Genomic DNA, 15,670 nt, shown 5'->3' on the forward strand with positions numbered 1-15,670 from the left:
TTTTTTTTTTTGTTGTTGTTGTTTGACTTGATGACTTTTGCTTCCACCAGCAAAGATGAAATCACTTACTCTAATTTTAAGAGGCTTTGGTGGGAAAGGAAGTGCTTTGTCTGTGTCATAGGAGGGAATAGAGTGACCACATGACAGGCTTGAGCGCATTCAATTTCCCTTTTTGTAAACAGGCCTAGCATTTTTTCCCCAGATATTTTTAAGGTAGAAGGATTCTACGTTAAGCACAAATTCTGTTAGTGAATTATATGTTATTTATATGGGGTTTAGTTTTAAATTAAAAGACTGTTAGTGCCTTTGAAGGAAGCTGTATTTTACTGGATATAAATGAAATGGAAGTCATTGTTACAAGAACTAAAACTAATTCTGTTTGAAAGCTAAGCTACTAAGGGAAAGGGAAGCTAAAATGTGATCTTATCTTTCAAAAGAGAAGACTGAGATTTATTTTTATAATGTTCATAAGCAAAGGAATCTATTTTTAAAACAGTGGGACTTAGGCATTGGGGTGAAAAATGAAGAAAACTTTCAAACATAAACATGTCTCGTTGTACTTGATGTAACTGAGAAATGAAGCGGGAGTTAAGCATTTTTTCCCCCAAGTGGAAAATTTGCTCTTGCCTTCCAGAATGTGGGATGGGTGAGAGTAATAGAATAGTGTGATTGTGAGTACGAAAAATATTTCTTACTGTAAGCCGAAAAAGAAGTGTGAGGTTACAGAGAGCAGTGTTTATTACAGTAATTGTACAGTCCCGCGGAGGTGAGCTCACCGCCACCGTGGTCTCGGGTTCCAGACGTCGTGATGTACTCTCACCGGCCGCTGCACCCAGGCTGGGAGGTCCGTCTTGTGTCTTCACCTGACGATCAGGAGGCTTCCGGGTGAACCAGCAGAGCTGACTCATTTTTTTAAACTGCTGCTAATTCACTCTTCCCTCTCCACAGTGTCCCCTTCCTTCACCCCGGGTTCATCTTTTTCCCTAAAGAAGTACACATCTTGGGTGTTTAGAGGACTCCAGGGGCAGGTGTGGCTAGATTTCTGGAGAAAGTTGCTCCTGCATCAGGAATGTCTTCTGGACCCCTTGGGGGTTTGCAGACATGGAGGTTCCTCCCTGGGGCTTTCTAAGCCTTAGCTCTGCTTCAGTTGGGTGGTTAGGAAAAGATACGGGTGGTGTGTGGGCGACATCCTACCTCTGACCCTAGCACCCCTGTGTGAGAGCACGTGTGTGTGGATGGGTCAGGCAGGTCCCTGCTGTGGCTAAGCAGGAGGGAGATGGTGCGCATCATGTGTTAATCTTCCACGTGTTCACCTGGATACCTGCCAGCCGCACTGTGGATGTGAACTGCCAGTTGCTCACCAAGTTTTGTTTCACGTGGTGACCTTTTACCATTTCTTGTGATTGTATGTCTGGGCCTCCCACCCATCAAGTATTTGAGATTTCTCTTAAGCTCTTTTCTTTCCTGAACTGACTGCCCTCTGGGATGAGTGATGTGAAACTGGGTGACGTCTTTGCTCACTAAAATCCCAAGGAGAGGGCAAATGATACAAATCCCATGGAGCTGTAAAGAAAGGATGGAGGGACTTAGGCAGAGCCCAGCTACTGCGGGGACTTCCAGAGCCTGGGTCCCAGCTTCTGATTGGTAGTGGCATTAAACCCACCCCCACTTCAGACCCATTCGGCTCTAGTAGGGGCGGGGTGGGGGATGGTTCATGATTCTGTGTCTTGAGTTCTCTGAAAACAGTGATCTGCAAACTTGGATCAAGACGGCTGGTAAAGATAGATCACAGGCATGCTTTGCTAATGGTGGTTTTATGGTGAGTGTTCAATTTCTAAAGGCAATACGATGCTTAAAAATCAAAGTGGTGACATTTATTCCTGAGGGAGTGGACTCTTAAGTGGATGTATTGTCTGACAGATGGTTTTTTCATTGCCCACATTGTACAATTCAAGTTCATTTTAAAAAGAAAATCATAATCTCAAACATTCTCACTAGACACGACTTCTTACAGATATTTTTACGTCATTACCAGTTTAGGGGTGTTGATGCTTTGACTCCTGGCACCTGTGTCTTGTCTGTACTTTGATGTTGGGGGTACATTGTGCCCTTCTGTCCTGTCGGCACGCAAGTGCGAGAAAAGTAGCCCAGAGTGTTCTCTGCCAGCTATGCAAACCACCTAGAGACAAGTACGTGTGACTTTTAAGGCATAAGTGAACGGAGAGTGATTTATTCTTCAGCTCTTACTGAACCATAAGTGTTTATTTCATCTAGAACAGCAGTTTTTCCCAACGAAGTTCTTTTTGTCTGAATGTGTCCCAGAGTGAGTGAGAGTGAGGATGTCTTAGCGGCTGATGATGGATTTATGGTGAAGATGAGCTTTTGCGGGTGTGTTTATTGTTGCCTGAGTAGAAATTCCACTGTGGCCCTCAACACAGTTATTTTTATTAGGAATGCATGATTTTTTATAGATTGTACAAGAGAAAAAAATCATTAGATACTTTGGTAAAATATGAAAAGACAACTCAGTGATTTAAAGCAGATTTAAAGGAGGAATAATAGTAAATATTGGTAAGGAAAGCATCTAGGTACCTACAGATCGCTTACGCTGATTCTTCTGTTGACAGTTGCCCAAGATCACCTGTAACCCTCTTTTCTTCTGACATTGGCTATTGCTTGGTTCCTCTCTCTCCTCCCCCTCCTCTCCTTTCCTTTCTTTCTTTCCCTCTCCTTCTTCTCATTCTCCCCCTTCCCTTTCCTTCTTTCCTTCTCTTCCTGGCCACTGACCTCCAGTGCAGAAGGAAGGAACGGGCCCAGAAAGAGATACCCTGCCTTCCTGAGGGTCTCAGCTAGTGACGGAGCGGGCCTAAGCCTTTTCTTGTTACAAATCCCATGTTCTGGTCCCTGACCTGTGCTGTGGTAGTTGTTAGTCATTTATGGTGCTAAGGCGACTGAGATGTTCCCCATCTTCATCCAGCTGCCTGACCAGTAGATGGGAAGAGGCAGGTACACACTCACTGTAGTACATCCAGAAAATAGTAGAATCATGAGATGGAGTGCTCTAGGGGCCGAGGGAGGAGGAAGAGCTCCCCTGCAGTGGAAGATGTATCTTTTCCCCAATCACTTGTCCTCTGCAGGTGGGGTGAAGGGCCTTTTGTAAAGACCCCAAGCATTTCGTGTATGTTTACATCTTTCATCTTTAGTGACGGCTGTGACCATCCATTTTCCTAAAAGTCTCCATTCTCTTACCATCCATGGCTCTGTGGACATTCACGGAAGCATTTCTTTGTAGAATGTTGTCCACCCTGATCTAGCCCGGGTGCAAAACGGAGGGCCTTCCTCCCTGTGGGTTCTGTCATGTCTTTGGGTCCATGCTGTTACGTGCTGGGAGTAATTTCATGGAAGGGCCTTTCTCAGCTGCCACAGTCACTTGCTCAACTACGTTGGATTAAGGGTGATCAGGAAACAGCTGTGTGTTACTTTAACCAGCAAAACCACTGAACGAGGGAGGGGAAAGGAAGGGACGTGGTACTTTTCTGCCAGGAGAGTATTTTTTTTCCCTAACATAATGGAGGAAATTAGGATTAAATAAAGACTGAAGGAATCAGCTCCTTAGGGATTTTTTTTAACATTTTTTTTTATTGAGTTATAGTCATTTCAGGTGGAACTTTATTAGCAGGAAGTGGCCTGTGGGGGATTGAGATGCTCCCTTCTGTGGATGAATTGGAATCTGTAATTGGTTTTTTGATTGTTATCTGGTTCTTTTAATGTGATGTCTCAAATCTGATAGTGACTGTTTTAGTAATAATTTGGCCAGTAGAATTAAATGCCATCAAGATCAAAATATGTTTGGAAGTAGGACTTTTTGAAGATGACGGATGAATCCAGTGGTAAACGACATTTTCTAGCTGTTAAACCAGAACCTGCTCTTTGTGCCGTAATGGTTTTGATCAGCTTGTTAGAGAGGCTGCGTGCTGGTGGTGCTGCACAGCATTTTGGAGGAATTACTTCGACACTATGATTGTCACGGCTTTGTACCTATTCTCTGGATGTTTATACACTTTGGCTCAGAGTCCCGACATTATAATAAGTGCAGTTACTGACTTGCTCTTCTGTGGCAATCGTCACTGTGTTCGTGTAAAGTCCTATAGGCATGTTTATCCGAATGTTAATTGCTGATGGAGTGACTTTCTTTTCGTTTAACAGAACATCTGATCAAATTCATGACCATGGGGGATATGAAGACCCCAGACTTTGATGACCTCCTGGCAGCATTTGACATCCCAGATATGGTCGATCCCAAAGCAGCTATTGAGTCTGGACATGACGACCAGGAAAGCCACATCAAGCAGAACGCCCACGTGGACGACGACTCCCACACGCCGTCCTCCTCCGACGTCGGCGTCAGCGTTATCGTTAAGAACGTTCGGAACATCGACTCCTCCGAGGGCGCAGAGAAAGACGGCCACAATCCCACCGGCAACAGCCTGCACAATGGGTTTCTCACGGCGTCCTCTCTTGACACTTACAGCAAAGAGGGATCGAAGTCCTTGAAAGGAGATGTGCCTACCTCAGAGATGACTTTAAAGGACTCCACTTTCAGCCAGTTTAGCCCCATCTCGAGCGCTGAGGAGTTTGATGACGATGAGAAGATAGAGGTGGACGACCCCCCTGACAAGGAGGACATGCGTTCAGGTTTCAGGTCAAACGTGTTGGCGGGGTCGGTTCCGCAGCAGGACTATGATAAACTCAAGGCGCTTGGGGGAGAAGGCTTAAGCAAAACTGGAATCTCTACGTCAGGCAATCTAGATAAAAACAAAGTTGTTAAGAGAGAAACGGAAACAAATTCTATAAATCTGAGTGTTTATGAACCTTTTAAAGTCAGAAAAGTGGAGGATAAACTGAAGGAAAACTCTGAAAAGGTGCTTGAAAACAGGGTCCACGAGGGGAAGCTGAGCTCCGAGAAGAATGACACGTCCCTTGGCGGCGCGGCACCGTCGAGGACCAAGCCATCCTCCAAGCTTTCTTCCTGCATAGCTGCGATCGCAGCCCTCAGTGCTAAAAAGGCTGCTTCCGACTCCTCTAAAGAACCAGTGACCAATTCCCGGGAGTCCTCTCCGTTACCAAAAGAAGTAAACGACAGCCCTAGAGCCATTGAAAAGTCTCCCGAATCCCAGAGTCTCATCGACGGGACGAAAAAAGCATCCCTCAAGCAGCCGGACAGTCCCCGGAGCATCTCCAGTGAGAACAGTAGCAAGGGATCGCCCTCTTCTCCCGCAGGGTCGACACCAGCAATCCCCAAAGTCCGCATCAAAACCATCAAGACGTCTTCTGGGGAAATCAAGAGAACGGTGACGAGGGTGTTGCCCGAAGTCGATCTCGATGCCGGAAAAAAGCCTTCCGAGCAGACGGGGTCCATGGTGGCGTCTGTGACGTCGCTTCTGTCGTCTCCAGCCTCGGCCGCTGTCCTTTCCTCCCCCCCCAGGGCGCCTCTGCAGTCGGCGGTCGTCACCAACGCTGTTGCCCCTGCCGAGCTGACCCCCAAACAGGTCACGATCAAGCCTGTGGCGACTGCCTTCCTCCCAGTGTCCGCCGTGAAGACGGCCGGCTCTCAAGTCATTAATCTGAAGCTCGCCAACAACACGACGGTTAAAGCCACGGTCATATCTGCTGCCTCCGTTCAGAGCGCCAGCAGCGCCATCATTAAAGCCGCCAACGCCATCCAGCAGCAAACCGTCGTGGTGCCGGCCTCCAGCCTGGCCAACGCCAAACTCGTGCCAAAGACTGTGCACCTCGCCAACCTTAACCTTCTGCCTCAGGGCGCCCAGGCCACCTCCGAGCTCCGCCAAGTGCTCACCAAACCTCAGCAGCAAATAAAGCAGGCGATAATCAACGCCGCGGCCTCGCAGCCGCCCAAAAAGGTGTCGCGGGTCCAGGTGGTGTCGTCCCTGCAGAGCTCTGTGGTGGAAGCTTTCAACAAGGTGCTGAGCAGCGTCAACCCAGTCCCAGTTTACATCCCCAACCTCAGCCCTCCTGCCAACGCGGGCATCACGTTACCGACCCGCGGGTACAAGTGCTTGGAGTGCGGGGACTCCTTTGCCCTGGAAAAGAGCCTGACCCAACACTACGACAGACGCAGCGTGCGCATCGAAGTAACATGCAACCACTGTACCAAGAACCTCGTTTTTTACAACAAGTGTAGTCTCCTGTCCCATGCCCGCGGGCACAAGGAGAAGGGAGTGGTGATGCAGTGCTCCCACTTGATTCTGAAGCCGGTCCCAGCAGATCAAATGATTGTTTCTCCGTCAAGCAATACTCCTGCTTCATCTTCCGCTCTCCCGAGTTCCGTGGGAGCCGGCACGCACACTGTAACAAAAATTCAGTCTGGCATAACTGGGACAGTCATATCAGCCCCTTCGAGCACACCCATCATTCCAGCTATGCCTCTGGATGAAGACCCATCCAAGCTCTGTAGGCATAGTCTGAAATGTTTGGAGTGCAATGAAGTTTTCCAGGATGAGACGTCGCTGGCTACCCACTTCCAGCAGGCTGCAGATACGAGTGGACAAGTAGAGTATCATTTACATTTTGGTGTTTCGGTGATGAATCTCTAGACACGAGCACTCCATACGATGCCGCTGGTGTTAGGGATGGGAGCGCAGCTAAACGGGGGAAAGTGTGTGTGTCCGTATGTTGTACACAGGCACGTGAGAGAGAGAGGATTGTTTTCATAGAATAGAGCGATGTTCACTCATGAATCTTATTTTAAGAATCAGTTGTTTCGGAAATGATATTTTAGACAGAAACTGTGTACTAGCTGGGTTATGGCATCTCGGAATTAGGGTAAGTAAAGGAGTTCTTAATTGTTGCATCATTGGAATTTAAGTCATAAGTCTGAGATCTAGCAATTGATAGTATCGCCCCATTGTGTTAAGTGTTGAAGTCAGGCTTCATCACCAGTGTTCCTGAGTTATTTATTAGTGACTATTTCGGATAGAAAGAAGGTCCTATTGTTGTTTATAATTACTGTCTTTTATTCACCTAATGAGTACCCCCTTTTAAGGCATGCCTGCTTACTTAAGATGTTGGTCCAGAAATATATTTAGTAATATTCTTCCCTGCAGTGAATTTAAGCTACAAATGGAAAACCTGTCTCCATTTAAGTAGAATACCTTCGGGTTTGTTTGCAGCATTTTTTGTTTGTTTTTTTGTGGCGAAGTGTAGGTTAATATTGGTGAAATGCATTTCATAATAGGCATCAGTCAGCGATTTTATCTTTATTATTTGCTTTTCTCCGTGAGACAGCTTCTGGGCAGTAGATAAATGTGTTTTACAAGTAGATGATACCTAGCATTTGGAAGTAACCAGACATGTTGAATGAAACTAATTTGAGTTAGACGGAGCCAGTGATTTAGTGTCCCTATCAGGACCCTGTGAAATTGGAAGGGGCACTAATTTGAGCTGTTACACGCTGGCTCAGGCTTCTCTTTATGAAGACTCAGTGGTGAGCTGGTCTTTCCTTTATTTGCCTCCAGTGTCTTGTTGACGAGGAGGTTTCTGCTGGGGTTCAGTCATCTGGTACCCTCGCTGTGGTCAGTTCCCCGAGGGCCACCATCGAGTTAAGTTCTTTGTAGGATTTTGAGTTTGGGGAACAAAAGACCAACAATGCCTCAATAATTTTGCCCCCCTCTGGGCGTTCAGTTGAGTGGAAATGGAAATGATAGAGAGTTTCCAGGACATTCCTGCAGCATAGAATGTTGCACGTTTCATTCTGTCTGGCATTGAAGCACTCAGGTGGCTAAACCGGTTCAAGAAGGCAGTGACTGATGCAGCTTTTCCAGTGAGTCCCAGTGACAGGGATTGGGTTCTATCCGGGACCTCTTACCTTGTCACCATTTCATCAAAAGGGAGTCTTTCTGTCTTAAAAGGTTGCTGTGAAAAAAGGAAAGGCCACTCCTTCTGTTCTGTTTGTTCTGTTGTCCTATGTCTACGTCTGCTGGTGTTTTGTGCGGGGTGGTGGAGTGTGTCCCAGGTCCCATGTGCTCGTCAGTACTGGCATGTCGAGCGGCCTCAGAGGCATCTGTTCTCTTGGGGATCCCTTCTCTAGGCGGGAGGAGGGACATGGGCAGAAAGGTGGGAATTCTCCTTCCCTGTTTCCCCCTAGTTTTTGGTTTCTGTTGACCATCTAGGCTCATCATCCCAACTAGGTTCAAACAGCGGGGAGCGCCGTCCCTCAGTGGAGGAGATTAACCTCTCTTCTTGTGTGTCTGGTGGCTTTGCCTCGACTCTTGGTATTTCTCTGGGACAGGTGTGCAGCGCACCCGTGTCCCCGGAAACATTAAGGAATGAGTCATGGCAGAACATACATTAACTCTAGGGCCAAGTATTCACGAGGCCAGGCAGTCACCCCTTTTCAAGTTCTTCCTCCAACTCTGCCGAGCTGGGGTCCACTCAGCACCCCGAGGAGAGCCTTTATATGGAGGGCGCTCCAGCCGCCAGCCAGGTGGTGACATCAGCCTGCCCCATGCACGCTCTTCTGCCCCTCACCTACCCCCCTCTCACTGGCACCCTCCACGTTTCCGCGGTTCCCCACTTCTCAGACTCAGCCGGCGGGCCCTCCTGTGCACCCAGGGTCAGCCCGGGCTTGCCCTGTCACCCAGCCTGCGCCACCGCGTGCAGAGCGGCTGCCCACTCAGCCTGGTTACCCCGATCTCCAGCCCCAGTGCTATTCTGTCGTATGGTTGTACCACTGGGTGCTTAACCCCATTCAAACATTGAAGGCGTCTCCATTGTTCCCAGTTTGGGGCTATTATGAGTAAAGCTGCTGTAAACATTTGTCTACAGGTTTTTGTGTGAACATAAATTTTCGTTTCTCAAGGATAAATCCTTGTGTGTTGGGTTGTATGGTAGTTGTATGTTTGGGGTTGTATAGTAGTGGTTTGTTTATATTCTTAAGAAACTCTTTTTCCCAGTGGCTGTACAATTTAAAATTTCAAGAGTGATCTAGTTCCTCCACATCCTCACTAGCATTTGGTGGCATCATTTTTTATTTTAGCCATCCTGGCAGATGTGTAGTGATATCTTGTGGTTTTAATGTGTGTTTCCCCAATAGCTAATGATGCTGAACATCTTTTTATGTGTTTATTTGCCGTCTGCATATCCTTTTAGGTGACATATCTCTTCGTGCCCTTCGCTCACTTTCCAATTAGTTTTTTTGTTTGCTTGTTTTTACTATTGAGTCTTAAGAGTTCTTGATATATTTTAGATACTAGTCCTTTGTTGTGTGGTTGTAAGTCTTTTCTCCCAGTCTGTGGCTTGTCTTTTCATCTTCTTAGTAGGTCTTTGGCAGAGAAGGTTTAAATTTTGTTGAAGTTCAGTTTATCAGTTTTCTCTTATGTAGCTTGTGCTTTGGGTGCAGGTCTAAGAGCTCCTTGCTCCGGATCCTGAGCAACTCCTATGGTTTTTTTCTAAGTTTTTAGTTAAATGATTTTCATTTAAGTCTGTGATCCATTTGGGGTTAATTTTTGTATAGCATGTGAGACTTAGGTTGAGACTTTTTTCCCCCCAATGCATGTCCTTTTCCTCCAACACCGTTTGTCCGAAAGGCTGTCCTTTCTCCACTGAGTCGCCTTTGCAGTTTGTCAGATGTCAGCTGAACATATTTATGTGGGGCCATTTGGGAGACTCCAGTAGACTAATTCCTCCAATTCTACTCTTTTTTCTCAAAATTGTTTCTAGCTATTCTAGTTCTTTTGCCTTTCTGTATATATTCTAGAATAGTCAGTCTTGTGTATATCTACAAAAAAGTATTGTTGGGATTTTGATAGGAATTATGTTAAACCTACATATCAGTTTGAGAATTGTTATCTTTATTATGTTGAGTCTTTTGGTCCATGAACACAGACTGTCTCTCTGTTTATTTAGATCTTCTTTGATTTCTTTTAACATTTTGTAGTTTTTAATCATTTAAGTCCTGTACATGTTTTGTTAGCTTTCTTTTTCTTTCTCTCTCTCTCTCTCTTGCTATTGTAAATGGTATTGTATTTTTCAGTGTTCACATGTTCGTTGCTAATATATAAAAATACAATGAATTTTGTATACTTACCATGTATCCCTTGACTTTGTTAACTTTATTTATTGGATTTAGGGTATTTTAGGGGATAGATTACATTGATTTTTCAGATATTGAACCAGCCTTGCATCTCTGGAATGAATCCCACTTGATCTGGGTGAATAATTCTTTTTAAATATTGTGAATTATATTTGCTGATACTTTGTTAATATTTTGTATCTATATTCATATGGGAAGGGACTCTATAATTAGCGTTAGTTTTTCTTTAAATATTTGGTAGAATTCTCCAGTGAAACTATCTGGGCCTAGAGTTTTCTTTTGGGGGGTATGTTTTAAGCACTGCTGGGATGGTAGAGGGACTCATTACTTGGTAGGGTTGAAAGTCCCACCTCCCTGCTGGCCTTCTCTGATACCATCCAGGCAGGGGTCTGGGGACACCTTATTAACAGCCTCAAGAGCAGCAGTGTGGGACTTGCGGGGATGGGGCCACAGTGTTTCCTGTGGGGTTTGGCTGGAGGAGAGCAGTAATTGTAAGTCTTCTCTTTTGCTCGGTTACCCCTTTCCTGGTCTTTGACTAGAGGTAGCAGGCTTTTGTTGGGGGTTTTTTGGTCTCTACCCATTGGTGTTTCTGTGTTGCATTTCTTCAGCTCCAAATCTGGGGTCCGTGAGGCCAAAAGATCGGTCACTCCTCGGGTCCCCAGGTCCCTAGCCAGCCTGCCTTCTTCCTTCTGCCTGAAGAGTCTCTTTATGTTTGCTTTATATATAATGCCCAGGAGTGTTAGTTATACTTAGTGGAAGGAATAGAGAAAGATACTTCTATTTTCCTGGAAGTGAAAGTTTCATTCAGTCTGTTGACATGTAGCTGTTCTGTCTCCAAGAGAGATTCCACAGTGACCTCACGGGGCTCTGCCTGTGGCCTCCAACCTGTGATTCTCAGTCGCTTTTTGGAGTTAGGCTTCCTGGGAGGGCAGTGTTCCACTTGACTTCGGACTCCTCTCCGTCTCGGGTCTGTTCCCTGCCCAGTGCAGGCAGCCGTCTTCTTGGCCCATCTGTGACAGCTGTCGGAGCGAGCAGCTCATCTGCCTTTCCCGTGTGCTGAGCCCAGCCTCCTAAGACCTCAGCCTTCCTCTTGAGAACAACTTCTTGGTTTATTTGCTGTCACCATCTCCCTTCTCTTTTTAGCTTTCATTTTCCCCCCATTTAGATCTTGACCCCTGTGTATGGTTTGAACGGATCCTTTCTGAGTTGTTCCAAGGGGGCTTGTTTGCACCCAGCAAAGGATCTCTTTTCCTGCTGACACCAGCTGTGGCTGCCGGGCGGCAGCTCCCCTTACCTTCCGCCCTGTTCAGGGTTTTGAGACTTTGCCAGCATGGAGTGGGATCAAGTATGGTTTTGGTGGCATTTACTGACTTCTGCCTTGCCAGTTACTCCTCCTCTTATAAAGGATCTGTGGGCAGTCTATATACAGTGTAATGATTGCCTTAGAGACACAGGGCACCCCATAATTATTAATTGGCCCTGTGCTCAGCAACCCCCCCATTGCAGGTCTGCTGAGAGCATGGTGGGAATCCAGGGTTTAACTTGAGGCCCTCTTTGCCCTGCATTTCCCAAGCCTGGATCTGAGCCATGGAATTCTGTCCCACCCTGGTCCGTGGTGTGGGACAGGACCCGGCACACTCAGGCCCAGGTCATCTTACCTGCTGGCATCTGTTGACCCAGATGGCAAGCCTGCTGCTGGGGTGGGAGAGGGGGCGAGATGGAACGTCTGGGGTGGATCATTCCCATCACAGCTGCACGGAACCAAGCGGGGCAGTAAAAATGGAGCACACAGGCGTTGACTTTTAACACCAGTAAATCTGCCCCGGTTGGCAGTTTGTATTCCACCCTACCCCATTAATAATCCCCGTTTTGGGGCACATTGAGGAAAGGGGTAGATGGAGGGGCTGGAGAAGCTTGCCTCCTCTCCATGAGAGCTGTAGTTTCAGTAACTGATAATTAAATGTACTGGAATGTCATTGCTTCACCTCTAAATTCAGCCAAGGACAGACTGGAAATGCTTCCTGTAGCATCTACATCAGCCATAGAATCAGAGTGTTAGAGATCCTTCGCTCAGCCCTTCTATTTTACAGTTGAAGAAACAAATGCCCAATTAGTGGCCAACTCAGGACTCAGGGTAAGATTTCTTTATTGCTAGTTATTATTTCCAGGTTGTCATGCCGATAACCTAAGATCCAGAAGCACAGAACTGGCCGCTTGCAGAGGCCACAGGCGTCATGAGAATGGACCCTGGGGTTAAATCCAGATTAGCTTCAAGGGTGCAGTTAAAGTGACTTACCTTCGGAGGTCCTAATTTTTAGGGGTTGCTGATTCAGTTTAGTTTCAGGGACTTATGGGCATCATTAGGACAACATACCAAGTATATTAATTTATCTTGAGCAGCCTCCGCCGGGGCTCATTTTGAGACACACTCGGTTCAAGCAGCTTCTTCTGGAAACCATGGAGCTCACCTCGGCTCCCTTGCTCATACCATTATTAGCTTGGTTTTTGGTCCTGCTCTCCTAAGTGTTTAATTTTGGTCAGGCTGCTCCTATCCCAGTTTATATTTTAATGCTATCAACTCTTAATTTACCTGTCTTCTTGAGTGACTTTCGTCTGAATAGATTATATGTGTTGACCACATTGCTTTCTACAGATTTGCTCACTTAACTGTCAGCTCTTATTAGGGATTTGCAGTGTAGCCGAATGATTTGGGACAAAACCACCACAACCACCTAGCACTGAGAACAAATGGTACATACAATTATTTCTGCTGTAAATGCTTGCTTTGTGTTACTTCCATTTAAGTGAGGTCGAAATGAAATGCTTTATGTTCTTATTGTGAAGTTAGAGGAAAGGGGGAGCCAGAAAACAAACTGGTGTGCTTTATTATTATTACTGTTTTTGGTGGTTGTACTGTAGACAGATTATGAAACTGCTGTTAAATGAGGCAGAAACAATTCACTTAGCGTCTGGGCCGACTGTGAAGTTGACAGTGTTTTGACCTCTAGATCAGTGTGTTTCGTGCTGCTGCAGGCTTTTGGTCTGTCTGAAGTTTAAGCCTAAGTAGATGCTGTGTTTACTCAATTTCTGGAGCCTTCTTCGTCTTTCCCCTTGTACATTTCCCAGGCTTTTTTTCTCCCTAAAATAGGAATTGAAACATAGAATTCTTTTTTCTTTTTTTTTTTTATTTTTTAAACTTCTTTTATTGAGTTATAGTCATTTTACAATGTTGTGTCAAATTCCAGTGTAGAGCACAATTTTTCAGTTATACATGAACATACATATATTCATTGTCACTTTTTTTTTCACTGTGAGCTACCACAAGATCTTGTATATATTTCCCTGTGCTATACAGTATAATCTTGTTTATCTAGTGTACATTTTGAAATCCCAGTCTGTCCCTTCCCACCCCCCTGCCCCCTCGGCAACCACAAGTTTGTATTCGAAACATAGAATTATTTTCCTTGTTACTTGGATAATTTCTCATGTGTACAAAGAGGATGCCAGGCTCCATCTGACGCTTCCTGGATCCCTCTTAGGGCCATGATGTGCCCGTTCCCCCTTCCTCACTGCCTGCATCGGGGGCCGTGTCAGGGCTGGGCAGAGGAGGCGGGTAGTTGTCAAGTATGAAGTGGTTACTTTTCAGCTTTATTTTCTTACAGCTTTCTTGCGTTACCTGACTATGGAAGAGTAATTATTTTTATTTTAGAAAGTAGCAGTTCTCTGAGCAAATGAGTCTGCCCTAGAGTAGAAATTAGCTGCTCATTACCTAAGCATTGAAAGCATTTTCCATTTTCAGATGACATAAGTAAAATGTCAAGACATGAAAGTACTTAAGTGCGTTTTATTATACTTCTGTTCTAAAGGCAGGTACTAGAGAGTAAGTACTCTCAACTTGTATAAAAGAGAGTCTGAGTTTTAAGATACGTTTTCATTTCTTTGATTTAAAACAAAGAAGATGAGAGTGGTGGGGATAGCTCAGTGGTGTAGAGCATATGCGTAGCATGCGTGAGGTCCTGGGTTCAATCCCCAGTATCTCCATTAAAAAAACTTACATAAAATTAATAAAGTTGGGGGGGGGGGAACAAAAAAGAAGGAAAGTCAGAATCTTTTGGACCACAAAGAAATCTTGGCTTGAGGAAGGTATAGTGCAGTGGTAGGGGTCCTGGGTTTTAGTCCCCAGCACCTCCATTAAAATAAATAAACCTAATTACCGCCCCCCCCCCAACAACAAAAAGATTATATAACAACAACAAAAAAGAAATCTTGGCCTGCCCGCATGGTCAAACACCCGCCCCCCCCCCCAAATCCAGAGAACCGTATCCCAGAGATGCTAATGAGGTCTACTCTGTGCTGTGAAAATACGTCACCACTATCTCAGGAAGCAGAGAGAACTACGTTGTCTAAAATAGGTACAGTGAACAAAACCGGAGGGAGAACAGTTGGGTAAACTGTGGGTTTGAAACTATTGCTGTGACACAGGTGTCAAGGAGGAGACTGTCTGCGGCCCAAAGAGCACACGTGTTCTCAAGGTGGAGCAGAGTGGGAGCAGGTAAATGGAGATGTGGGAGTAAACACGAGAGTACGTGCACGAGTATCTATGCATCTATATACACGAACTAAAGATAAGAATTTATCTGATGTGATTTCCCAGTGACTGAATTCTCTCCCATCTCCGTAATTGCAAAACATGGAAGCATCTTGAATGGGGACTGCAGTCCCTCCTGGCTCCCAGTTTCTCCCTGTTCCTTTTGTATCAAGGTACCTCTGTACCTAAGGTGGGTGGGGAGCCTCAGCCAATGGGAATGGATGAGTGCAAATTCCTACGGCTTGTTCGTGGTTGGGGGTGGGGTGGGGATGAGAAGGACCACCACCCGCTCTCCAGGCTCCCGGGGAGGGGCAGCCCAGTGCAGTGTGATGGGAGCATGTCCCCTCTCTCCAGGAACCAGCATGGGGGAGGTTAGTATTGAAATGTTGGTATTCGGGTGACCTTGTTACTCTAGAATGTGTTTCAGTTTTTGCAGTCAGATTTCTATCATAACAAACACTTTAATAAAACCTCTTCTTGAATAATTTTAATACTTATTTTAGTTAATCTGCCAGTAACAAAGCCCGTTCACCCACCAACACAACCGTAACTATTGATATATTTATATGTGTATTATAAACATAAAAGCATCTAGTAGGGTAGCGTGTTTAAGTAATTCATTGTGAATTTTATATGTATTGTGACGGATATTTGTTAACGTATCTTGATGAGAGATAATGTGAAAATTCTTTTCAGCTTTTAAGGGAGCATATACTTTGTCTCCTTTTTAGATTTTCTTTTTTCTTTGTTGTTGTCTTTCCCTACGTAATGAAAGCGGTGTAGTAACCACGTTACTCTCGATAAAAGAGATGCTGTGGAGGGAGGTGGGGAGACATCCATAATCCTAACATGAGGGTCCTCGGTGGCATTCAGGTGCATTTGCTAATAGTACACCCCCCTGCCAGGCCCTATGTATTTTTGTTTGTTTATTCCTTGTAATTCCCACCCAACTCCTCCCTCAGCCCCTCTGG

At 45.5% G+C, this 15,670-nt stretch overlaps 1 protein-coding gene across 7 annotated transcripts in view; it reads left to right on the forward strand.

Annotated features, from left to right (window-relative positions):
* The window catches only part of ZNF532 (zinc finger protein 532), an 84,146-nt gene that overhangs the window by 37,188 nt on the left and 31,288 nt on the right, over nt 1–15,670 (forward strand). For all 7 annotated transcript variants that reach the window (XM_032470437.1, XM_032470439.1, XM_032470441.1 and 4 more), the window contains one exon: nt 4,207–6,569. In XM_032470437.1, coding sequence (XP_032326328.1) covers nt 4,207–6,569 — 2,363 coding nt within the window. Of the gene's footprint in view, nt 1–4,206; nt 6,570–15,670 lie in introns of those variants that run through there.

Source organism: Camelus ferus, chromosome 30 (genome assembly GCF_009834535.1).
Source record: "Camelus ferus isolate YT-003-E chromosome 30, BCGSAC_Cfer_1.0, whole genome shotgun sequence".
NCBI lineage: Eukaryota > Metazoa > Chordata > Mammalia > Artiodactyla > Camelidae > Camelus > Camelus ferus.